The sequence below is a fragment of the Diadema antillarum genome, unplaced genomic scaffold, assembly GCF_040938485.1.
Source record: "Diadema antillarum isolate AM-2024a unplaced genomic scaffold, OU_Dant_1.0 seq00000644_RagTag, whole genome shotgun sequence".
NCBI classification, from domain to species: Eukaryota; Metazoa; Echinodermata; class Echinoidea; order Diadematoida; family Diadematidae; genus Diadema; species Diadema antillarum.
Genome location: NW_027271558.1, coordinates 192,000 through 218,455, shown reverse-complemented (window position 1 = coordinate 218,455; position 26,456 = coordinate 192,000). Strand labels below are relative to the sequence as shown.

At 37.4% G+C, this 26,456-nt stretch overlaps 2 protein-coding genes across 2 annotated transcripts; one reads left to right on the top strand and one right to left on the bottom strand.

Moving 5' to 3' along the window:
* The first annotated feature begins 1,390 nt into the window (after window positions 1-1,390).
* Window positions 1,391-6,742, top strand: LOC139736415 (CD2 antigen cytoplasmic tail-binding protein 2 homolog). Its single transcript, XM_071647166.1, has 4 exons — window positions 1,391-1,454; window positions 4,000-4,205; window positions 4,730-5,350; window positions 6,222-6,742. The coding sequence occupies exons 2-4, from the start codon at window positions 4,013-4,015 to the stop codon at window positions 6,446-6,448; spliced, it is 1,041 nt and encodes a 346-aa protein (XP_071503267.1). The 5' UTR covers window positions 1,391-1,454; window positions 4,000-4,012; the 3' UTR covers window positions 6,449-6,742.
* A 9,261-nt stretch (window positions 6,743-16,003) lies between these two features.
* On the bottom strand, window positions 16,004-25,683 carry LOC139736410 (centromere protein S-like). The gene is made up of 5 exons (XM_071647162.1): window positions 25,641-25,683; window positions 24,434-24,557; window positions 22,819-22,852; window positions 16,971-17,037; window positions 16,004-16,129 (listed from the first exon to the last, which is right to left on the bottom strand). Exons 1-5 carry the CDS (start codon window positions 25,680-25,682, stop codon window positions 16,004-16,006), a joined length of 393 nt encoding a protein of 130 aa, XP_071503263.1. The 5' UTR covers window position 25,683.
* Window positions 25,684-26,456: the final 773 nt, after the last annotated feature.

Sequence of the window (26,456 nt, the reverse complement as noted above, 5' to 3'; positions counted from 1 at the left end):
AATTTGTTGGTAAGAAAAGAGACATCTCACCATTTTCAGTGTGGTTGCCACCAGATGGACTGCAGGTTCCAGATTTTCTTGTCAGGCTATCTAGTACAAGGAACAATTAGATGATGATGGTAATGATAACGCTATCAGTAACATTCTGAAAAAAAAAAAGTCAAATGATATGTTCAAAAGAAATCAAAAGACATTATTAACATGTTAGAATTCATGTTACAACATTCTTATTTTTTTAGTTTATTAGTCAAACTGGGTTAACATTCACCAAACAAAGGAGAAAAAAATAATTGAACACATTATAAAATGTAATGAACCAATTGTTTGAACTGCAGATGTAAATATTCATAATAGTTGATAGATTCTAGTGAGATCTAACATTAGATATTCTTACTTCACACTTGATCTAAGCTAGGGCCTAGCCGTTAGTTGTTGTTTGTTTGTTTTTCTCGCTCTGTTTGCTCCCCATTTTTATAGTTTGCTCCCCATTTTTATCAAAATTGGGTCAGACTGGAGACTGGAGTGTTCGATTGATAGAAAATCTAACGTTAGATTGTGTTCTACTTCATTCAACTACAACTAACACTACAGTACAGTTAGACGAAATATAATGGACCTGGCTAAGCTTTCTAGTAGCCCCTTGAACGTCTTGTGTTTCTTCTTCGGGCTCAGTCTTACTCTTTAGCCTAATTGAACTGTCACTGCTAAACGCATTCTGATTGTCAAGGTCCTTATTTTTACAAGTACATCTACATCACGTTGGACATGTTATATGTAGGGTCTAGAGGTTTCTAACACTAATGGGTAATACTAAACAGTTAGTGATGTAAATTTACTTACAACTGAAGTCCATCGAGGAGCAACGGGGACGGCGTGCAGTCAGATTCAGTTGAGCCTGAAATGACGCTACTGGCAATGCTACTGCTGCTGCAACTGTTCTCCTCGGCAATGTCTGTACTCGTACATTTGGACTCGAAGGAATTTGTAGGAACTGACTGTGTTCCTGCCGAATCCTTTGATTCATCCATTTCATCTCTTCACAGTTGAATCGCCAATGTCCAAAGTCAGGGCCAGTGAACTTTACCGGGGTGATCGGATACCCTTGGCACATTGCACGAAGCACGAACTTTCGGCCGAGCTTGAACGAGCAGACGACGGCTAGCCTAGCTAGCTCATGAGCTAGCAATGGTCGTGGAATAAGATTTATTATTATTCTAAACAAAAATTGGTCCTTTTTTATTGCAAATTGTTTTGCAATCAAAAATTGTGCTTTGTATTATCTAACATATTTCATTTATACTTTATACATCATTTATTAGATAAATGCAATATAAGGAAACATAAAAGTGTTATAATAGTGAACAAGGTGACACCAAAAACGCGACTGCTGAGCGAAAGTTCGTCTAGTCGTCTACGACGAGATCTAAATTCAAACGACCGGCAACAGCTAACAGGTAAGCAGTGTTAATGATACATGTGTTAATAATCTCTATGCCACTAGAAGAGCATTATTCCTCAACAAACTCTTTGCAATTGAGAAATAAAGCACACGGATGTACTCATAAAATGAACTCAACTAGACACCAGAAATGATCAGTTGCAAGTGTGAACTAGCTAGAGTCTATATTTGCGCAGTCCCACGCACTTCCTTCTGTGTATTGTGACTCGTTTCCTGTAATAATGTGTAGACCCTGGCCCTGCCTGTGGCTGTAGACTGTCTTGTGTTACTGTTAGACTCCTAACTATAACGAAACGTCCTAGTCAAATGTTTGTACAACTAACGTTACGAACAAACTGAACTAACAATGCAATAGCCAATGTAAACACCAGTTTCCAACAAGTAGAAATTCGGAAAAGTAGACTTGAAGTGTGAAACAGTGTCCATGACCATAGTCTAGAATCTGATTAGAAAACATATAGAAAAGGCCTATCACATTCTCATTTCTAATTCTACTAAATTTACTGGTAGGCCTTACGTTAACGTTACTTGTTGTGTACTTTGACTGGTAACAAGTGTGTTACACAAGTAAAAATGAATGCAGACTTTTTGCCAAACATCAAAACTTTTGGAGTTCCAACTGGCTGTGATTATTCAAACAGTTGTCAGATTTCTATTGATGTACAAAGGAATTCCACAGGTGCACTTGTGCCTTTGATGATTGATGTTCCTTGCTCGGCATTCTGAAGATTAATTTTGAATGTTATCATAATTTTGGCCATATTTTGCTTATCTATAATTATTAAATGAAATGAAATTTCAATTAATGATAAAGCATGTAAAACAATAACTGCGACAGCCACCACACGGCGTGTGGCAGCTGTGCCGTGTTCCCATTCAGATCTTCATGTTGAACAAACGGGTGCCTTTGCGGCGCTATATTTCCTTAATTTTTCAACAGAAACTACTAGGAATACTTACATGGGTCGATGAAACCTAAATGACTATCATCGGCGACTGTTTGAGGCATTTCATTGCTTGTGATGCACAAAATGATGTCAAGCAGCTCACCGATGTTCACAGAATTCACAATCACTTACACAAGCACACAGAATAGGAGAGCTATTCATTATTCTCACATAAGCGAAACTGCGGGGAAGCCGCCAGGACCGCGCCTGGCGGTGCGGTCTCCGGGGCTAGTAAAACAAAAGACATTTCCGTCCAGAAATTTGCGCAAAAGTGTAAATCTGAGCTGTATATATAGTGCATCATGTGAAAATGTTTAAAACTGTACCATCCTGGAAAGCTGGTTTTATCACTTTTCCGCTGAGTTTCCACAAATGAAACTAATATGGAATAATCTTCAAGTATAATTCTTTAATAGACTTTATTGATAGATATATCAGATTAGTGCCCGCATATGCCCAGTCAAGTAATTTTCATCTTCATTTCAGCATTTTTTGCTCAATTTCTATTCGCGCATCCTCATGTCTGTACCACCTACCTTTTATTTATAAGAAGGGATAGCGAGAGTAATTACTATCAGTATCACAAAGAAATATCTTTCTTTGAAAGTGGCTAGTTTAGTAGTGATTATGCAATGAGACACGAGTCAATTGTCTTCCTATCTGCGCGGCAGATCCTGTTTTGCACATGCTTCAAATATTTTTGAGCGGCAGCTTCGAACATCTAGCAAAGGAAATAAGACGGTTGTGGCTCCATTCTCTAGAAGTTTTGAAGGCTGTTGTGTTGCAGTTGGGACTAGATCTAACTCAGAGTAACTGTGTTACATGAAACTTTATGTCTATGGCCAGTATGGGCATGGGTGGTGCATAAAATGCACTGTACAGAATTGCAGAACTAACCTCATTGTTGCGCTACATACAGGCATGGGCACTGCCTTTGCCTCATGGCCCCAGCACTCTGCTCTGCACCAGAAACTTGTCTCTAGCACTCCCACTTTCTATGGGAGATCTCCCACCAAAAGCCCACCTGATATTTAATTTCTCCCACCCTGGCTCTGTTTCTCCCGCGTAAGAATAAGAAGATGTATTTTATCTCACTTGAAATGATCTTTTTCCAGCCCAAACACCTGTATAAAATCTGGAATTGAATTTTCATTTATATCCAAGGGGACTCAGGGTGGAGCGTCATGTGACATCTGCATTGCCATATGATACTGTATATGAATTGAAGCTTTATGGAGCCAAACTATGTGATTTGAATCATTGAATTACTTAGTGCCAGCGCATGTTGAAAAATAAACCTGAGATAGCACAAGAGAGCTTCTAGAACACTGGAGCTTTAGGGCTCTGGACCCTGGCCCCAAGGGACGTTACACTTTGCGCACATCAAGTTGGAGTCTCCAGTTTGTCAGGACAGTAGGGGTTTCAGGTGGGAGAATCATCTGATCAGAAGGTGTTTGGGGTTGGAGTCTCTGCTGCACTGTGTCTGTGACTCATTAGCAATTGAGATCCTTTACTTTGCATTATGTAGAGTTTAAATATAAAATGTATTCTAATTATTTATTCCCCACTTTTTGTCTTTTTTCATTTTTGAAGTGGAGACGCTACAATGGCAGAGAAAATGAAGAGAAAGGTACGATTTGACCAAAGTGACCAGCAGAGTGAAAAGAGCACAGGAGAACCTGGTGTGACAGAGACGAAGAGACTGAAGACTTTTAAGGACAAGCATTCACTGGATAGTGATGAAGAGGACAAGGTGGATGAGGTTTCAGCCTATGAAATGCATGAGGATGAAGTTGAGGGTAAGTAACAAAGGGTTGAGACTTTAAATTACCCATTATTCATCATTACTTGATTATAGAAAGTGAAATTTGCCACAATGTAGTACCAACTTGATACTTGATGAGGTAATCCATCTTGCAGCCCCTAGAAGCTATTCAGTTACCTGATGTCTGTTATGGTATGATGTTGGTTATTCTTAGATACTGTACGAGCTGAAATTTTCATGTACAGATATTTTTGCGAATTGCTATTATGAGGACATTCTCGCGTGTTGTTAATTTTGTGGTTGCGAGGGTCTAACTGAACTTAGTTATTCGCGGGTTGTTATTTTCGCAGTTCAAAGGCGATTCGCGAAATTCACGAAAATAAAACCACCGCGAAAATTTCAGCTTGTACAGTACTTAATGAAATATCATCTTGCAAAAGATCTGTATTTTGGTGCAAAAAGTGAATCATTGCAAGTACGCTGTAATTAATTGTTGAGCATTGTCAGGTTGAAAGGATGGAAAAGACTTCAGCTGTTATTTTTTGTTGTCTCAATTAGGGGCGGAAGATGAGGCTCCTGACTTGGAAGATGATGTGAAGCTAACGCCCTTCAACCTCAAGCAGGAGATGTCAGAGGGTCACTTTGACAAGGATGGCAACTATCATGAGAAGAAGACGGATGATGTCAGGGATGAATGGCTGGAGAATATTGACTGGGATCGACTGGAGGAGGAGAATGCCCTCAAGCGACAGGACAAGGGAGCAGATGCTGATGATGAGAGCGACGGAGAGGCTGTTCCTACCAGGCCCGAAGTTGAAGTAATGCGAGAGATGCTTGGTTACATGAAGGAGGGAGAGAGCGTCACCAAGGCGATGCAGAGGCTTGGTGGTGGAAAGAAAAAGATGGGCTCAGTAGCTCAAAGGAAAGCACAGAAACTTAAAGACTCTGAACCTGAGGAGGTAACAGCTGAGAGCAAAGCAAATATGTTGAAACTGACGGACCTTGTAGATGAGCTAGTAGCAAGGGGACACTTTGACATGTATCAGTACACATATGAGAAGATCCATCATATTCTGAAGCAGGATGAGGAGGCTAAGGCTGCCAAGAAGGAAGCAGAGTTTGACATGTTTGCGGAGGAAGTGGATGATAAGAAGTTAACAACAAATACAAGCAAAGCAGGTAGGATGCAGTCTGTTTGTTTGATTGTTTGTTTCATTTTTCCATCTAGATGGCTGGAAAGCCCATATTCAGCTGCGCTAGCTGGTCTTTCATGAGGTCTAGTTGGATACGAAGCAAAACACTTCATAGGGTTATGCACCCAGTTCTTTACAATGAATGAATGAAGCGGGATCTTTTACATGCGCAAGTTGTTACTCTCTCACACAGGGAACCTACCTTGCATGTTGTATTTGAGGGACAGTGTTTTTGCCTTTTTTTAGAGGGCACTTTTTTTCTCTCCATAATATATAGGAATACGTATACAGGGTGTAACCACTTTGTGCCCTCACTTTTTTTGCCGCAGAAGTGGCACAAGAAAATAAAAGTAGAATGTGATTAGGCTTTTGCCGATTGCAAGTTGTTGTTGTTGTTGTTGTTGTTGTTGTTTTTGGCCAGGCAATGAAACCTTGAAGTAGGAGCGCGGGTACAGCCTTTATTTGTTTCGCTCATCAGCTGAAGATACATGGAAGTGGCATCAGAAAGTCGCACTGAAGGCCTTGTTTTTTCTCTTGTTTTGTTTTGTTTTGTATTTTTGCATGTTAGCTGAAGAAACGTTGAAGTGACACCAGAAAATGTCAGTGAAGGTATTTTTTTTTCTTTTTTGGCTTGTTAGCTGATAGCTGTTAATTGGAAGTGGCACCAGAAATATAAACTACCTCCCCTCCACACACACACACACTCACACACACTTTTAAAAACCTGGCGTCGGCAGTGAGATGCATGTACCCTTGTCATGTCATTGTAAGAATACAGTAACGTAGCTAGATTTCACTTCCTACCAAGTGCAATTTTTCTCTCTTTATAAAGCAAACTTTGTGTACATCATTCACAGATGAAACCAATGGTGCCGACAAAGGGGAACTTGACCCAGACCTCGTCTACTGGGAGTACAAATGGGAAAACACGGATGATGCCGAAATATATGGACCATACCAGAGCCAACAGATGCAGGATTGGTCTGAGCAGGACTACTTCAAGGATGGCATTTGGGTGCGGAAAGTGGGGTCTGGTCAGAATTTCTACAGCTCCCGACGGATCGACTTCAGTCTTTATGTGTGAAGATTTGCTCTTAAAGGAACGCTTCAAAGTTCATAGGCTTCCCTTAAGGATCTATGCCTGTTGTGTTTTTTTATATGCTTCTTTATCTTTTCCTGAGAATGCATCAAGAGCTTGGACTTTATTAGAAGCAGGTACTTCTGAAAAAAAAAAAATAAATAAATAAATAATGCATCACAGGTCACAACTGAGATAGTCTTGCGTTACGCAACAAGGGATGAAAGGACTGTAACACTGAAGATGTCTTTTTTTATGCATTGAAGCTTTGTATTTATAAGACAGGCCCTACAGGTTACCCCTGTAATGAGGATTTTGAGGCTGGTTGTGAAAATACATCTGTGCCAAGTAGCATAGCACCAGTACTTCCTCTTCTTGTACCTGTAGAAAATAATGTCTACATTGTTCACTTTACAGTGTAAAAATGTCTGAAATTAGTTTTGTGAGAATGTTGAGTGACATTGCCTTGTATGGATGAGGAAGGAGAAATGCTTCAAATGTGTGAAAAGGGGTAGCAGTGGAAATGTCACTTTTGGTTTATATGAAATCCTTGGTCCTCCCTGCGTAGCATGGATTAGGATCTCAGTACAGAGGTAGACCCAGGTGTGATTCATAGAATTATCACAGGGCTACATTACATTTTAAAGGAGACCTCCAGATGATTTTCAGATTTTTACATTTGAACAACAATAAATTACTTATACCGAGTACAGAGTTTCAGAATTTATAGTGATTGGGATGAGGAATAAGAATGTATTCAAAATATGTAGCAAATTGCAATGAACAAGGATGATGACAGCATTTGAATGCATGAGTGGAGGCTCAAGGAAACAGAACAAAAGAAGAAGGTATGCATATATTCTACACAGGTTAACTTGTCAATCAAGCGGTATTGTAATGGAATTACACTGCTACATTTCTAAAATACATGAGGCTCCTATTTTGTTCAGATTTTTCAGAGTATTAGTTTCTCTGCTCAAAGACCACAATAAATTCCACAGGTCTATGCAGTACATGGAGCTGTTGATTTATAATGGGAAATTATGAAAATTGTCTAGAATACTCCTTTAAGCACCCTTTCATCATGTTATGGATCAGAGGAGTCAGATGAACAGAATTGATGGCTTTGGCTTAAGCTTTTGATGAGGAACAAGTATTTTGTGCCAAGTAGGACTCCCAAGAAAATCACACAAAGTGTTTTGCCTTGCTGCTGACCCAAAATAAGATGAAGCACAGCATTCTGTACTTTGTCTTACACAATAGTAAAAACCACTGCCATTTAATGGTGAAGAGCAGAATATAAGGAGGCCTACAAAAGTCGAAAAACAAAGAAATACATAAGAAATTCCAAAAACAATAAAATACATAAGAAATGAAATGACTTTTGGAAGTTTTTGTGATGAACCATTGTTGAATATGTTTAAACAGATACACATACCAAAAAGTAGACTCTCGATGCTTTTAATTAGGTTAAAATATGATCTTGGGCTTAATTTGCATAATTAATTAATTAAAATTAGAAATTAATTGTTTCAAAAAATCTTAGGACACAATCTTGTAGATCACGATGTGGTTGTCACGCATGCCCCCCACCCCCCCCCCCCCAAGCCGGTTTTAGCATAGCCAAAAAAGCCCAGCCTGATTAGGGTTAACTTCCTCAGAAAGGTCCATTATTTCCAATTTTGAACTCCCCCACCCCCCCCCCCCCCCATAAAAATCCTAGTTATGGGCCTGAAAAAAAATAAAAGATCACCACATTCTATGGGGATCTGGATTGTAGTTTTTTTATGAACCATTTTGATTTCATACCTACAGTCAGACCGCAGCACCCGATAATTAATTCGCTCGTATTTATTCAACTCGTATGCAAGCCCCGCTCGAGGCTTGCATACTAATGAGCTGAGTAAGGGGATTTTGTCCTTTGGCTTTCGGCAACAAAAATACACCTTGTATTCACAAATTTGGTATCAAATTCAAGGAAAATATGTAAACTATAGTCACATGTTACTCAAATTATTGTCAATGAAAAATATCATAGCGTAATTTGAGCTTGAAAAATGATGAAAAAAGTAATTCGTGCAGTACACGTTCAAGACGTCAAAAGAATACCAAATTCACTTTGCATCTCAATGAAAATGCATTGTTTGGTAGTCTATCTCTTAATCTTTCTATCCATGTAAATATCTTGACAATTTGTTGCTTAAACCGGTCAGGAACTAGTAAAATATACATCGATGTCAGTGCTGATCAGCTTGAAACCGTGCAATCTCAAGAATAAGCTCTCTCATTGGACAGCACTTGCATTCAGCGCTTGCATTACGTCATTACACTGCTACGTAACGGTTTGATGCCACTTGCAGTTTCTTGGCACGCGTGTAGTTCAAGCCAAGGTCAAGTGCTGGATGCAAGCACTGTCCAATGAGAGAGCTCTTTCGCGCCACTGTACACTTTGTGTGGAGCATAATTCCGGCTTAGGAGTGAATTTTACAGACATTTCAAAACAGAAAGACTAGTATAAATCATGTTTGCATCTCCTTGACTCAAATATATGATGAGTTTCTAAGTTTCCTCTCTACGAAAAAGCCAAAGTCAGAAACAACAGTTTCTTAAACCTGTCAGGAACCCAAAAAGAACTTTAGACGACAAAATCTTCCATGAAAAGCAGGTAAAATTCACGCAAATTCAACTGATTATATTGTCATGATAAGATCCGATATTATACGCAAATTTAGTATCAAAATAAAGATCAAAGTCTGCAGAACAATTTACCATGACTTGTAGCCGTGACGAATGTATGTACAAGTCGCTACACTGTGAAAACCATAGCCCTGTCAAACTCTCGCAAAATCTCGCACGACGAGACCTTTTGAACGCAAAGATCGTCAACGAGAGTGCTGAATAAATCTTGCCGGATCGGCTCATTAGCATAGGTGCTGCGGTCTGACTGCCTAATTAACTAAATATAACACTAGTATTCCTATGCAGAACACACACAAAATCATATTCTAGATTTAGATGTCAGTATTTCAGATGGATCTTTCTGTGATTGGTCCATGTAATTCAAAATTCTAATCTGAATTTGCTTTCAGAGTACATGCATATCAGTTGTTGGTACTAGCAGGTACATTTATCAGTCTGCAAAGCATTTCTCAAAGTTCTGTCACTTGAACGACTGTAGTTGCTTGAATCTCTCAATTGGATTGAAGTACAATGTATTGAATCATGTTGATTGATTAATGAAATTTACCATGTGTCATTTTACGCTTGATATTTTTTACAATATTCCTACGATTGTCATTTTATCCCTACAGCATATATGATTATTATAATGCTATGGATTTGAAGACGCAAATTTAGTGCAGATTTGCATGCATAAATTAGCACAGCTGCCATTTTTGACAACCTGATATTGGTCACGGATATTTTGTTGTAGCTGATCAAGTGATCCTGAGCAGGCAGTGCTGTGAGGCATTCTTCAAGCAGTTTTGCACAGAAGACTTGAAGCCCATTTTATATCTTCGCGAAAAAATGAGAGAACAATTCATTTCAGACACCATGTATCAATGTTCAGTGGGTATAGATAACAAGAACTGACTATATTGCTCAAAAGCATGTACAATAGTTGTGTTCAACATATATGGTGTAAAATGTTGTGTCGCTGCCTTAAATGTGGTAAGTTGTCTTTTTAGTCATGTTGCAAGAAGTCCATGTCACCAGAAAGAAATGCTTAGATAGAAGAGTTCCAAGCAGTTCTTGAAAGTTCAAAGATGACATACTTTTGTTATCAATATGCAGAAATTATGAACTCCACTTTACAGTGTTGATGTTTTACAAAACTACATACATGTAGTAGGACTTGGTGTGTATTTAAAAGTCATTTCATACATTGGTATGTGCCCTCTGCTAAATTATGGTTTCCAAACTAACTTGACAGAATGTTATGTGTACATGTATTAAAGATGTTTGATTCCTTAATCATTGCACGACATAAATAAATGTACTGTATTGATGTACATTAAATGTAGCAAGGATGTGTTTTCAAAAGCATGTCGTGTTAATTTTACCCATTTTCATTATGTAATCTTGACTGGTCTTCAAGGATTTTGACACTGCTTCCATCATGTATAAAAGACATTTTCACCAGCCACTTACAAGCAGGCTCAGTGCTTATTCCAATTCATGCATGTAGGGCCCTGCAGATTGTATTACATGTACTGAGTATTAGTGCATTCATGTCCATCGTGTAGAAGTCACACGTTTCAACTGGGCAGTGTGAGAGATTTCCACCTCTATGATTGAGAATAAACTGTACAAAGAGTGCAGTGATAACTTGACTGAACTCAGCGTTAAATCATGCACTGTACAAACGTTTTGTAGCGTATTGCCCCCAGGGTGACAAGACCTTGTACAAGTATCTCAGTTGGCAAGTACATATAAACTGTGTTCAAAAATCTCCTAACTCAATTTTGAATTTACAACGTACATGTACATTGTATTAGAAATACTGATGTGAAGTTTGAAACTGTAATCCAAACAACATTTACATGTATCCATTATCTGACATCAACATTGATGTTACACTGTATTATTTCATGAAACTTTTGTTGAAATGAGATATTGTTCTTACTCTCTTAAAAATACATGATTTTTGAGAAACAAGGTTTTGTCATGCCAGGGATGATAGTGTATCCTGTACACAGTGTACATTGTACTACTCCACTGTATGATATGGGTACATTGACAAGATATGTACAAAATACATTTTGTAAGGGGAGAGGATATGTTCAAATCTGAGTTAAGATTCTGGTACTGTCTCGTATGCCTTTTGATTCTTGAAAAACAAATTGCCTTCAATCCCATTATCAAAAAACAAACAAACAAACAAAAGATCAGTGACTTGAGGATGTCTCTATGAAATTAATTAGAAGCCTTTAGTGCAACATATATGTACCAGTAAAGTGTATTTTCATAATTTTGGCATGCATTATATCTCATCTGACAGACAAACCCACATATAACACGAGCAAACTACAGGGTTGTTGTACTTGTACTGTACTTCCAGGCAAGATTGCCGGCATACCAGTGGCATGATGCACGATTCTGATGCATGTTGAACAATTACTCTTTATTTTACACTGAACCACATGTGTGTTCCTCTACATACATGTTATATCAAGGTAAATGTTATTGAAGTCAGAGTTACATTATCCCTTTTCTTTGGTTCAATCATGGACCGTAGTTGTAGGTCCATGGTTCAATCAAGAGGAGTGTTCTGTACAATAATAATCAAGCATGCTGTTCTCAAGATCATACATGTATTCCATTCCCCAACATCTTTGATACGATACAGTTGTAAATTTATTTTCGTCAAATCTTGCGCTGTATCTCCATTTCTTCTAGCAAGCATAGTACAAACAAAGGCATAATCTGTAGGAGTGCCTTCAACCAGTGGTTCTTTCAATGTGCGCCGTCATCCAGGTTGTAATACCACACTTCTCAATTTTTCTTGTTCTGTTTTTGACAGAAAGTGTTGGGACATGGAATTCCCTTTCAGTAGCACTGTATACCACAATGATATTACCGAGAAATTGCTTTAGATCACCCCTGTCATTCAATACACATAGTCCATGGGCCAAGACCCGAAAAATGGGTTATTGGTACCACCTGAGGTGGCAAAACCTTTTTGGTGTCATTTTGTTTGTCGGACATAGATATGCTTATCAAGCTATGATAGCATTTCCAAATGAGTAGCTTAGTCATAATAAATGAATTTTTAACCAATTTGGTCTCGTTTGTATCCCTATACTTCTGAATCGAAACTAAACCGCTATACAAAGAAGAGCACTGCCTTCTGTATGTCCACAGGTGTTCTGTTGTAAACGCGGTGCGCTTAGTCTTTATGCAAGGCAGCGAAGGGAATATCCAAAGGGTTACGATGTCCACAGGTGTCGAGCGGTGCTCTCAGTCTTTATCTAGAACAATATACCGTTATCAAATCTAAAGTTCCTAATAAAAGGGATTATCTATACTGTTTTTATACCACCCTCTCAACAAGTACATCAGTTTTAAACAAAAATCACTCTGTTCATTTACAACATTATTTATTATAATGTATTGTAGTGTACCGGTACATTGTTTTTGCATTATCTTTCATTGTTGGATGGAAATAAAGCGACATTGGCGTGGTATTAGCGTTTTCACCGTAGCGTTTTCACCAGAAAATGATAAATAATTGAAAAATATGGTAGAATTCACGAGGAATTGCTTTTTTGTTGTTGTTTTTAGATAAAGGGATATACACTGTATTATAAGCTTTGGATATTCCCTTCGCCGTCTTGAATATTAGACTAAGCGCTGTGGACATCATAACCCTTGGATATTCCCTTCGCTGCCTTGAATAAAGACTAAGCGCACCGCGTTTACAACAGAACACCTGTGAACATACAGAAGACAGCGCTCTTCTTTGTATAGCGGTTGGTCTCGATTCAGAAGTATAGGGATATAACAACGAGACCAAATTGGTTTAAAATTCATTTATTATGACTAAGCTACTCATTTGGAAATGCTATCATAGCTTGATAAGCATATCTATGCCCGACAAACAAAATGACACCAAAAAGGTATTGCCACCTCAGGTGGTACCAATATCTGGCCTGGCCCATGGACTAACAGTAAGAGAACTGTAAAGAGCAGACCATTGTATGGAGCAGTTACAGTGTACAACTACATGTACAAGTACTGTATCATAGACCTTTCCTATCATTACCCCAAGGCACCAAAATGTGCCTCTTTTGTGTGTGTGTGCATGCATTCAGTCTTCTATGCCATTCACATATTGAGCATAAACATGAAGTTTGTTTAAATTGCTTTAGTTTTATGTGAAACTCAAAGATTGACAAATTTGGCCAATAAAGTATGATTCTTTTTTTACTACCTACAGGCATGTTGGTTTCTTGCAGCCTCTCTTCATATATATATATATATATATTTTTGCCATTACTGTGAAAGAGTTAAATGTTGTCTGCAAAATATTACTCATCAGGGTCCCATTTCATGAAAGATGTTGGGAAAGCAAGTCTTGCTATAGTAACAACTTCTTGAAGCAACAGCCAATCAGGAAGCAGCATTCTTGTCATTACCATGACACTTGCTATACATTGCAGCAAGAGTTGCTAATAATGGAACTTTCTATGAAATGGATTTCTGGTATTAAAGTTGTACCGTACAACAAATGATTAATGCTTTACAGTACACTCCAGTACATGTATAACAAACACAATTACACGATGTATAACGAAATACTCATTACAACAAAGTAAAACTTCATGTAAAAGATTATCATCAGCTGTATAATACATGTATGTACATTATATACCTTACTGTGCGACTACAAATTGTATAACAAACTTTCGTTATAACAAATGAAAATGGCTGGTCCTGAGGACTTCGACATAATGGGAGCACACTGTATATAATTTTGATGGAAATAAAGAACCAAGACAGTACAAGTCCATGTCATGGGCATTTATAAACATTGTAAACCAGGGGGGCGTTTCATCAACGAGTTCGTCGGAGATTTCACCGACAAATTTGCTATCAGCCAATCAGACCAAGGATTTCATTAGCTTTTAACAGTTGTCGGTGTAAATCCTTGCGTCTGATTGGCTGATAGCAAATTTGTCGGTGAAATCTCCGACGAACTCGTTGATGAAACGCCCCCCAGGCGCAAGGATTTACACCGACAACTGTTAAAAGCTAATGAAATCCTTGGTCTGATTGGCTGATAGCAAATTTGTCGGTGAAATCTCCGACGAACTCGTTGATGAAACGCCCCCGAGTAAAATCAAACAAACAGTGGTAGAGTTTCATTCAATTGGACGTAAAGTAAGGACATTGAATTCCAAGGTTTCCCATTTTCTTGCACATACAAGTGTAGTTGCAACCTTGCGATCACATACAGAGGTGATGTCATCACCTTGCATCTTTTTCATTGAACTAAACACAAATCTTCACGAAATTTTCACTGGAATTAAAGCTAAGAGAAAAATGTGTGTCATTTGCATCAAATTACAGTGTATGGCATTCTCCCGTGAAACCTCGGGGCTGCGAAGACTTAAGGGGGAAAGGGGTTGCAGATTTGCTTAATCCTCACCCAAAAACATAATTCTTAAATAAACCATTGTACAATTGTAAAAAAGTGTGATTGTGTGTGTGTGTGTGTGTGTGTGTGTGTACAAACAAATGGTAGAGTTGTCTGATGATCACATCACAGCCTCTCCTGATTTGCATGTGGCTGGGACCTATATCCCTACATGTATTTGCTGAAGATGTGAAACTTAACAATGTCAAAACTTTCTTAAGTTTATGTATGACTATTGAAAGCTCTACATTTTGTCCTTTTGATTTGATATAATGTCATTAAAGTTAACCTGGTCACAGTTAAACTTGAAATCACATTTCACGAGGAATGCACACACAAAAGAAGTTAAAGTACTTGTATGTATCATTGGAAAGTTATGGGACAAAATTAAACCTTGTGCTGTATATTTGTCAGACTACACGAGTGCTTTAATGAGTTGATTCTCATAATCAAGAACAATGATATATTAAACTTGCTATGACATTGTTGTACAATACTTGTACTTCTTACCCATAAGTTCAATATATGTATCAAGTGCTTTTGAAACCTTTTTTTTTTTTTTCACATACCAAAGGGAGTTCACTGGTAACATGGAGTTTTGCTACAAGAAGAATACATTACAGAGAAAAAAGATATAAAATACAACTGTATGCACTGTACATAAATTTCTATGCATCTACAAAACACTAATGTAAGATATACTGGGAACAACTGGCTCTCACCGGCAATTGTATAATGAAACTTGACACATGATGTCAGTGATGCCAAGTTCAAAAAACTTTTATGAGTGAGATTCTTATGACTCGGTGTCTCGGCGCTTGCGCGCATGCGCACGCGAACGAGGAGGGTGTCCCCCTCCCATGGTAGGGAGCTTTTTTAAATTATTTGCTCTTAATGATGCGATCTGGTGCATACCTCAGTGACTATTTTTTACTAATTTTGAAAGGCAAAAGGGAAATATACCTTCAATTGCAACTATCACTCTAATCCTTTGAGCTATGCTCCTTTTTTTTTTGCCCAAATTGCAGACTTCACCAGATGCGTGAGAAAAATGAGTGCCATGCGTGAGATCGTGAGACAGACCCTAAATGCTTGAGTCTCACGCAGAATGCGTGAGACTTAGTAGCTCTGCGATGTAAAATTAGAAATCTGCACAATGTATTACAGGTACAACAATATAGTCAAGATTACTGCCACTTTGGTATCATAAGCATGAAAGAATGATCCTGTAAAGACATTCACCACTGAGGGCAGTTGTAAGATAAATACTTTTTCTGGTGATAAGTCAAGGGAAACACAGCTTAGAAATGTGTCCATAAGGCAGTAGACAACTCCAGTGTCTCCATCTCTTCATCATTTGCCTCACACGATCCAGAGTGTCCATTTCATTGGCATCAAACTGCCAAAGTGTCCATCCCACTTTACTCTTCCTCATCTGTTGAAGACTCCACCACTGGCTTGGGTTTCCTGCCTCTCTTTCCTTTCTTCTCTTTCGCTGCATCATTTTCAGCAGCTTGCTTAGCACTAAGAGAATTGATGTGGGCCAACTGAAAACAATCCAAGGGAACACAGTACACAGATAATTCTTTAAAATATTGGTTATAGCACACATTGCAACCTGTAATAGTAAAAGTTTGCTACAAGAGTTACCTATAGACTATAGGTAACTCTTGTGGCAAACTTTTATAGTACAGACTCTTTAACTTAGTCTTTACTAGTCTAAGATTTTAAACACTGAATATTGTATTTTCCAATTCACTTCAGTCATGAAATTGAAGGGAACTGACAATGTGTCATTACAACACTAGTATAGTCAGATTTGATAAAAGAAAGAATGCAGATCCTTGGACCAAGACAACGTGTTCTTTAAATTATATCAGACATTTTGTTATGTCAGTAGTCGATAAACAATACAAAACAAAGGAAATAAATTCCCTGGGACCGGAGAAATGAGTTTGTTATATCAGGTATTTTGTTACATCAGATCTCTTTATATCGAGTTTCCATTGTACATTTAGTACCTCCATCTAAAAAAGTCTAGTACTAAACAAGGAAAACTTGAAAATCAAGAATGAATTCACCATGATATTAACCTGCACTTTTCCTTACAAAAGAAATACAAATGGTACAAAAGTAATTCAGTAAACTTGTCACCATAAACTCTACATGAATTTACATATGTACAAGTAGATCAATACATACTACATGTATGTGCAAATTATAGGTTGATGGAAAGACAAGATGGTATCATGAAAATACTGTAGTAACATTACACAAGAGTGCAAAGACAGTTTTTTTAAGCATGAAATTTTAATAATATCTTTTTAATACATCCTCAAAATAGCTTGACATTGAAAATGGCTACCATCACTATCACTTCTAACTTACAAGGTCACTGCTTCGTCTTGCTAATAATTTGACGTCATCCGATGAGACGGTTGTCCTTTTTGCATGTCTGGAAAAAAAGAGAAACAAATTATCTTTAGCTAGTCACCAGATGAATTTATGCACATAAGTCACTCTGTCTATTAAAGATTCTGTGTTACTTGTGAAATATTTACATCCAGTATTAAATACTGTTTGTGTTTGTGAGGAATTAAATATGTAGCTGCCATGTTCAAATGTAGCACGTGTCTTACATGTCCAAATTCAGCATGGCAGGACTCTAGTCTTGATCATGCTTTACCAGCACTTTGTAGAATCATTACAACATAAATGTTCAAAGGGTACTGCTGAGCAAGTATTTTGTTTTTGTTGTATGACAGATATGCGACACATGGACGCATGTTTGTTACATAAATTTTATCTTTACCACACAAAGTCCTACCGTCTCTAAAAAGAACAATATTTGTGCAAAGTTTTGATGGGTTGACTTTCTGTGGTGATACAGCACTCCATGCAATCAACATAGACCAATATATCACTGGCCCCTGCATGCACCCAGTCGCAGGCACCAGATTTGGATGTGGATAATATAGCTAGTCTATACCTACTCTACGTGCGTGTGCAAGGGATGCATTAATGTCATCAATACAGTGAGCCGAACAATTCAGGAGCAATGCATTGAGTGTAAGAGTATCAACAAAATGCACAAAAAGACACGCATGGAATACATATTTGTATGTACTCAAATTCTGTATTAACTTCATGAAATTTCCTGGTTCTCTCATCATAGAAAACAAAGCCATGCTAAAGATATTTCATTGGTATGTGTTTTTAAAGCAAAAACAGATCAATAAAAGTCTTAATTATAGTTTGGCATTCCCTTTTAATTACAGTCTTTTTTGTTAATTTGACTAAAATATCATCTCGAAGACTTCACATTTTGCAAACATAATATCAGACAATTTTTAACAACACAAAAATATTAGATTTTTTTTTATATTACTGTATATCTATCAACATCAGACATTAAGTTTGAACAACATAAATGCATTATACCACTTTATCATATACTTCGCTAAGATTGTACCCATTCTATAACCATCTAAAACTCATATCGTCGCTGGGGTGATAAGACCTTGTATCTGCAATTTTGGTGAAAATGACTTTTTTGGATTATTGGTCAAATAATGGGTTAAGTGATGTCCTGTCCAAATCCCAACTGTCTTACTCCAAAAATGAAGCCACCACGGCATGCCAAAGGAAAGGCTATCCCATTCGCCACATTGCTTTGGCCGCCATGTCTTTTGGCTCTCCTGAGCATTGGGCATTTTGTAGATACGAGGTCTTATCAATCAGGGTATTAAAGTACCATTCAGTGACCGGTCGAAAACTGGTGTCGAAAAATCGAATATTGCGTGGAAATCCCGTCGCCCGTCGCCTATTCCAACGGAAAAATGAATAAAATATCAATATCCTATTTTCAACTGAAAATGGAACACAGGATAATGGATTTGCTCTTAAATTCTGTTTTTCGCGTTTCATTATAATGAAATGTCAAAAAATGACTCAAAATCCTATTTTCTGAACATTTCAAAAAATAGGAAATGAAAAACAGGATATCGGTTCGATATTCGTTTTTCCATTTTCCATTCGCAACGAGCGACGGGATATTGAAGACCGCCCCCAACGGCCACTTTATTTCGACACATAAATCGGTGGTAGCGATTTGGTATTGTTCAGCGTCTAGAAGAAGGAGACTATACCTTTGGCTACGCTACGCACCTCGTGTACACGCACTGGTAATGTCAATAACTATCCAGTAGGCACTGCCAGGGTGTAGTTTTGTTGTGGCGATGTGCTCTGCTGAGAAACTACAAGTTTGTAGAGACTTCCGACCGTAATTATGCGATATTTCCATCTACGGAAAACCCTTTTCTTCTCCGACTGAAACTGAGATGAACTAAGAAAATAGTTTCAGATGAAATCCTCAATTTTTTTCTTATCATGGCTCAAACATCTATAAGATTAGATTAACAAATTTATAATCATAATATATTATTCTATACACAAAATATACACCAAATGAAACCCTCTATTCGTTATGATTCACCTCTTTTCTCACATATGTTCCTTTAGCTGTCCCTTCTTTTCATGTGATCATTTCATTTCGATTTCATGTGATTGTGCATGTCCAGGGGGGTGTTTCATCAATATAGTCAGCGCTGACAAGTTGTCAGTCTCTGACAATTTTAGCAAAATCCTGGCTGAGATGCTCTGATCACTGACTGTTACTATGGTTATTGTTAGAGACTGACAACTTGTCAGTGCTGACTATATTGATGAAACACCTCCCAGAAGTGACCACCAGGTGGACCATGATAAGACCACATTTTATTTTGTCTTATCGACTGTCCATTATAGGCCTACCACCTGGCTGGTCATGACAGAACATTTAATGCAGCATACCGTTCATAGGTACCTTTTATAGAACAATTACTGATTCAATCAAAGATACATGTCCAACGATGATACCGAGACAACTCACAAGCCCTCATACATGATCGAACAAAGACAGATTTTCCTCTTTATTATTTTTTTACTGTTCTATTAAAGCATTTCCCACTCATGGGAAGGATTGCCCTGTCAGCCAAAGTTAGGGCTGATTTTCAAAGGGATCCTTGCCGTACATTAAAAACAAACAAGGATACAAGGATACAAGGAACTTTATTGTCTGTTAAAAATGCAGAAATTCGTCTTCCACTGGCATAACAAAGGAAAAGGAGCAGACAACATATATTGCACGTATTATAATAGTGGTATACAAACAGACAAACAAAAGCATTGAACGAACAGTGTCTTGAATGAATCCGAGACAACTCACAAGCCCTCATACATGATCAAACAAAGACGGATTTTCCTCTTTATAATTTTTTTTATTTTATTAAAGCATTCCCAACTCATGGGAATGATTGCCCTGTCAGCCAAAGTTAGGGCTGTACAAACATGTACATTCAACTTTGCTTCACTGAAAACAGAATAACTTACTTATGCACACACACGAAAAATAAATACAATGATAACATTAATAAATACTAAAAATCAAAAGGATTACGAGTTTAGTAATTTTCTGCATGAGCTTTTTTATTGTATTTATGATCATGTTAATTAAGATTAATATTGTAAACAGAAATATGTAACAGACATTCACATGATACATAAATAAACTAAAATAAACTAATTATGTATTATGCCTAAACGTTAAATTAACAAAATTGTATTTTAACGCATGCACGCACAACACAGCACAGCACAACACTCAACTCAGCACAGTACATAGTAAAGAATGCCTATACACTGAAAACAAATAAACGATAACTATTTTGAATTTTCCCTCTATTCTATTGGATCTCACACGATATTTTGGATTTGATTATTGATTCTATTTTGTAGTCACGTCCGTTATACAGTTATGTAAATAGAATTTTGTAAGTTTCGAATTTTACTCCGAGGCCTCGATCCATGTCAAGCTGCTGCTTATGATCGCGGTCTCCTGCTTTTCTGTTATTGATAATGTCTAAAAATGCTCAATCCTAAACTCAATTCATTCAAATCCCCTCTTTTATTTTGTTCTGAAATTCGTTTATTGTAACGACATGACACATTTCTGAATGAATAATCAATCATCATTTAGATAATTTACATCTGTTAATTCCATACCGATTTCCTTCTGAACATTTTGTGTGTGTGTGTGCGTGTGTGGGTGTGTGTGATTTATGCTATACGTCTCATACATCGAATACTGTCATATTCATAGTGTATGTATATGTACTTTGAATTAATTTGTAAGACAGTATGCTAGCTTATGCATCGTGCAATGTTAATAATAGCTAAATATATGTATTCTTTTGTTATGTGTGATTTGGAAAAAGGCAGAAATAAAACCAAACCAACAAACCAAAATAAAACCTATACCATAATGAGAGAAGGGGGCCCAGTACTGTAAAAAAAAAATCAATCATAATAAACTTAACAAAAAGAAGCATAAAAAGAAGGGGCAGCTAAAGGAACATATACATAATATATGGTGAGAAAAGAGGTGAATCATAACCAATAGAGGATATAATTTGGTGTATATTTTGTGTAGAATATGATTTAATCTTAGGTGTTTGCATATGATAAGAAAAAATATAGGTAAACTTAAAACGAAGTATAATGAATGGCCTGTTCATAAATAATAATACACAAACTCAAAACAGAGTCTGTATAATTATGTAGAATTGCTGAATAGATTTGGAAATGAGTAGGGCCTACGGTGAATAATTACCACTTCCACCTCCCCTTATTCCATACCACAGTGGGCTTTCAACTATATTTATAGAACAGTCACTAACACGGAAAGCTACATACAAATTGGTATTATAATGTATATTCTTCCTGTTGTCCTGGTCCTGGTAATTGAGGAGGGAAACGCAACTCCTTTCTCACGGTTTTCACTGACATTACGATTGGTGAAGTTGTTGAAATTTGAGGATTTCATCTGAAACTATTGTCTTAGTTCGTCTCAGTTTTAGTCGGAGAAGAAAAATGTTTTAGCTGACAGGGCAATCCTTCCCATGAGTGGGGAATGAATTAATGAAATAAAAAATAATAAATAGGAAAAACTGTCTTTGTTTGATCATGTATATGAGGGCTTGTGAGTTGTCTCGGATTCATCGTTAGACATGTATCTTTGATTGAATCAGTTAATTGTTCTATAAAAAAGTACCTATAAACGGTATGTTACATTAAATGTTCTGTCATGACCAGCCAGGTGGTAGGCCTATAGTGGGCAGTCGTTAAGACAAAATAAAATGTGGTCTTATCATGGTCCACCTGGTGGTCACTTCTGGACATGCACGATCACATGAAATCGAAATGATAATTATGATCACATGAAAAGAAGGGACAGCTAAAGGAACATATGGTGAGAAAAGAGGTGAATCATAACCAATAGAGGGTTTCATTTGGTGTATATTTTGTGTAGAGAATAATATATCATAATTATGAATTTGTTAATTTAATCTTAGATGTTTGCAAATAATAAGAAAAAAAAAAATTGAGGATTTCCGACTGAAACTATTTTCTTACTTCATCTCAGTTTCAGTCGGAGAAGAAAAGGGTTTTCCGTAGATGGAAATATCGCATAATTACGGTCGGAAGTCTCTACAAACTTGTAGTTTCTCAGCAGAGCACATCGCCACAACAAAACTACACCCTGGCAGTGCCTACTGGATAGTTATTGACATTACCAGTGCGTGTACACGAGGTGCGTAGCGTAGCCAAAGGTATAGTCTCCTTCTTCTAGACGCTGAACAATACCAAATCGCTACCACCGATTTATGTGTCGAAATAAAGTGGCCGTTGGGGGCGGTCTTCAATATCCCGTCGCTCGTTGCGAATGGAAAATGGAAAAACGAATATCGAACCGATATCCTGTTTTTCATTTCCTATTTTTTGAAATGTTCAGAAAATAGGATTTTGAGTCATTTTTTGACATTTCATTATAATGAAACGCGAAAAACAGAATTTAAGAGCAAATCCATTATCCTGTGTTCCATTTTCAGTTGAAAATAGGATATTGATATTTTATTCATTTTTCCGTTGGAATAGGCGACGGGCGACGGGATTTCCACGCAATATTCGATTTTTCGACACCAGTTTTCGACCGGTCACTGAATGGTACTTTAATACCCTGATTCTTATCGCCCCAGCGACGATATGATGCTTGCTTGACCTTGCTGCATAAAAATAGACTGCAAACAAGTAAACCAAGTATAGATTTGTCAGATATGGACTTGTCTGTTGTACTCACTGTGCAAATGCTTCCAGGTCCTCTGAGAATATTTCTGTATGGGGGAAAAAAAAATATGTTATCCTATCCATCTCAAGCTGGTATGAGTGCCCTAGTGGCAGCTGTTAGACACTTTATATTCATTGCAGTCCTGTGGTACTGTAAAATGAGGAATGTTTGCGACTACATGCATTTTAATTTCGAGCCAAGATTCACAAAATCAAAATGCGAAAGCTCTTGTCTACACTCTGTGCATTGAATGTTAGAGGCAACTCGCGAAAATTTCATGCCGCGAAAGAGGCCCTCGGCTCCAATTTGCGAAAATTTCATGCCACGAAAATATCTGGTCAATACAGTAGCTTGCTCACAAGCATTTAAGTGTTTCCTTAGTGGCCATGTAAAATATACCCATAACCCTGTAATTGTTATACTGAAGATTTAACTGTAATAATACGTCCATTAGTTTACAGTATGGCTTAAAGGACTAGTTCACCTTCATAAACATAAGGATTGAGAGAATGTAGCAATATTAGTAAAACACATCATTGAAAGTTTGAGGAAAATCAGACAATCCGTTCAAAAGTTATGAATTTTTGAAGTTTTTGTGCAGTACCCGCTGGATGAGAAGACTACTGCAGTGTATGAATAACTTAGATGTCACATGCGTACAACAATATAAGGAAAATATAAAGAGAATTTCACAAAATTCCATCTTTTGAAAAAAGTACACATTCCCCGGACTCGTTACCGACAAATGTTATGGGTAATATTATTCCCCCTGCCTTTAGAAAGAGGCAAGTCAAGTGCTCTTTTATTATGCGAAAAAAGTGAAAATATGGTGAATTTTCTTTTACATTATCTTTATACTGTTGTACACATATGACTCACAAGCTGTAGCAGTCTCCTCATCCAGCGGTTCCAACACAAAAATTAAAAAATTCATAACTTTTGCATCGATTGTCCAATTTTCCTCAAACTTTCACTGATGTGTTCTACTAATATTGTTGCATTTTCTCAATCCTTATGTTTATGAAGGTGAACTTGTCCTTTAATAAACGATGTGCTTCTTGTCAAGCCACTCACTGATGTTTGTTACACTCTTATGGTGAGACAAAAGAATAAAAATCATGTATTTATAGAAAACCATGTGCAGCAAACCTCACATTAGTTGGAGTTCGAGCCACATGCTTTTGAATTCATTAGTTCATTCTCAGTTTATCAATTTCCAAATAAATCAATGAATTCACATCCATGGGATTTATTCTATAAACCTACAGACACACTTATAATCTGTAAAGATGCTTGTTGTCAGTATTGAGAGGATAGATATTTTAGTTTCAATGAAGTGATTTCTTTTGTACATGTATTAAAAAGAAAAAAAAATAAAGTACAGTATACTAGAAGTATATTTTAAGTAGTGTGTAAAATGGCCATTGAAACTTTACAAATTTCTGTATCAAACTAAAAGTTCCCCTTTCTCTGACAAGTATTGCTCTATTCAAATTAATAAATTCTTGCATCAAGTTGTTATTAGGGCAGTTTGTCAATCAATTGCAATATTAAAGTACAGACCTGGTGAGAAATGAGGGAGGAGACAGAAAAGAGAGTTTTCTTGGGAAAGTGCTGAAATATTTACCCATTTGTTTAAATGTCGTCTCAGCCAGTGCAGAAATAAATTGCCTTGAGAATGTCACGTCCATTTCCTGCCCTATCTCCTCACAGATCCGTCCAGACGTGTAGTGCACTGCAGCCTTCAAACGCTGGGGTGATATCAATACAAGAGACATGAAAGTGAGCACTGTCAGATGATTTCAACACCTCCGATCATTACATTCTGAATGAAAAAGTTCTACTGAGTATTGTCCAGTTTGATCATTTTACTCTTTCCAAAATTACTCTAACTAAAATCTCTACGGATGGCTAGACACTTTATTTTCATCAAAAGATTACACATAACATGACACACCATATATGACAATTGACCCAATCAATGAAGGAATGAAAGAGTAACTTATGAAGGAAAAAAGAAAAATCAGGATTTTATTACTTAGAGGGTCTATTCCTGCGAGCTTCCTCATTCATTGTTCAGACTTTCAGGCCCTACTCTATAAAATCTGTATCAAAAAGGGATAGGGTCTATCATGTAATCAAAATGTTTGATAATTTTCATTTTTGAGACATTAAAGTTCAGTTCTGATTGAATGCATTCATCAAATCCCTGCAGATAACACTCAACTAGACAACAGATAGAAACACTACAAAATAGTACAACTTTACTAGTCCCCAGAAAATATATAATTAAACATTAGAATTTAATAGATAAATTTATATCGTGAGATATCTAACGTTTATATAGACTAACGTTACAGTTATGAATATATCATATGTCTACATTGAGATTTCCCTTAAATTTCTTCTTCTTTTTTTTTTTTTTTTTTTGCAGTATTCTTTTCTCAATTCGTATGGGGGTACGGAAGTCTTCCCCAGATACAGATGGGTACTATTCGACAGCCAACTACTGTATTCAGCATAGAGACAATGGATTCAAGATTGGATTACTGGTGAAGAAGGTGCACCGTGGCCCTCGACAAAGCAAAAAGCACCACAGCAATATTAACCCGCACCCGATCATGGAGAGGGACTCAGACCCAGACTCGGCCGCCGGGCGGGCCGGCCGGACGGACCATAGGCGTGGAGCGTGTGGTAGTGTGACAACGCACCTAGCTGTAAATCATTTATAATCACAAGTAGATCAACATACGAGTCTTCACCTGTTTAGGCTTTAGCAGACTCTATAGATTCATCTGATACTACGCAAATATCCTTTCACAATGCGTACTCACCTGCATATAAGCCAATTCGTCGATATTTCCTTCTTCGCCCATTTTGTATGTCAACACTTACGTCCACCATGCATGCATGTACCACCAACAGAGAGCGTAGGGCATGGTGTTTGGTGGGGAGACACTGCACTTGCTCGGCTGCTGCATGCATGCACTGCATCAAATTTGGCGCGCCGCCGCGGCGCGCCGACCTCACGAAGTTGAGTTGTGTGTTGTGTATACATGTGCGAAATGTGTAGCATTGGGATGTGTGCAATTTCGCTGCACTTGCTAATCAAGGCGAAACACCGTAGCACTACTGACCTTCGAGTGTAGCGCTCCTATAGCTGCTACTAATAAAAACGTGATATACATTTGATTGGTGTCGTCTATTGCGTACTAGGGTAGCTCAAAGTAGTTCACGCATGTTCTCTGCAAGCTATGGTGTATAAGGGCAGCTAGTTACAGTTCATTGCCAAAAGTTATTGATTTCATATATTTTTCTTAGAATAAATTTTCATAAATATTATGAACATAAACTAGCTTCCATCGATTCTATGACATTACCATTTTGCAAAAGATTCACGTTTTATAGGTGATATGTTTCACTACTTCTTTCTTTCCTCAAAATAGGAACACATACTTTTTTTTTCAGCATTATTTTCATCATGGGTTCTATAGCGCTTTCTTAATCCTATACCAGGTACCTATCACAGTGGTGGATAAAGAGGGGTGCACCAGGCGCACGCCCCTCTTTATTTCTTGTTAAAACAAAAGAAATAAAAAGAAAAATAATGGGGCGCCTGCACCCCTTTAATTTTATAAAGGTATCTCCCC

Bases quoted from the DNA above. Each gene is read 5' to 3' on its own strand.
- LOC139736410 (XM_071647162.1), bottom strand. From the start codon at position 25,682: ATGGGCGAAGAAGGAAATATCGACGAATTGGCTTATATGCAG. The intron at 17,038-22,818 runs GTGAGTACAACA...CTTTTTTTCCAG, and splicing joins GACCTGGAAGCATTTGCACA to ACATGCAAAAAGGACAACCG. The intron at 16,130-16,970 runs GTAAGTTAGAAG...GATTGTTTTCAG, and splicing joins CAAGACGAAGCAGTGACCTT to TTGGCCCACATCAATTCTCT.
- LOC139736415 (XM_071647166.1), top strand. From the start codon at position 4,013: ATGGCAGAGAAAATGAAGAGAAAGGTACGATTTGACCAAAGTGACCAG. The intron at 4,206-4,729 runs GTAAGTAACAAA...TGTCTCAATTAG, and splicing joins GCATGAGGATGAAGTTGAGG to GGGCGGAAGATGAGGCTCCT. The intron at 5,351-6,221 runs GTAGGATGCAGT...CATCATTCACAG, and splicing joins AACAAATACAAGCAAAGCAG to ATGAAACCAATGGTGCCGAC.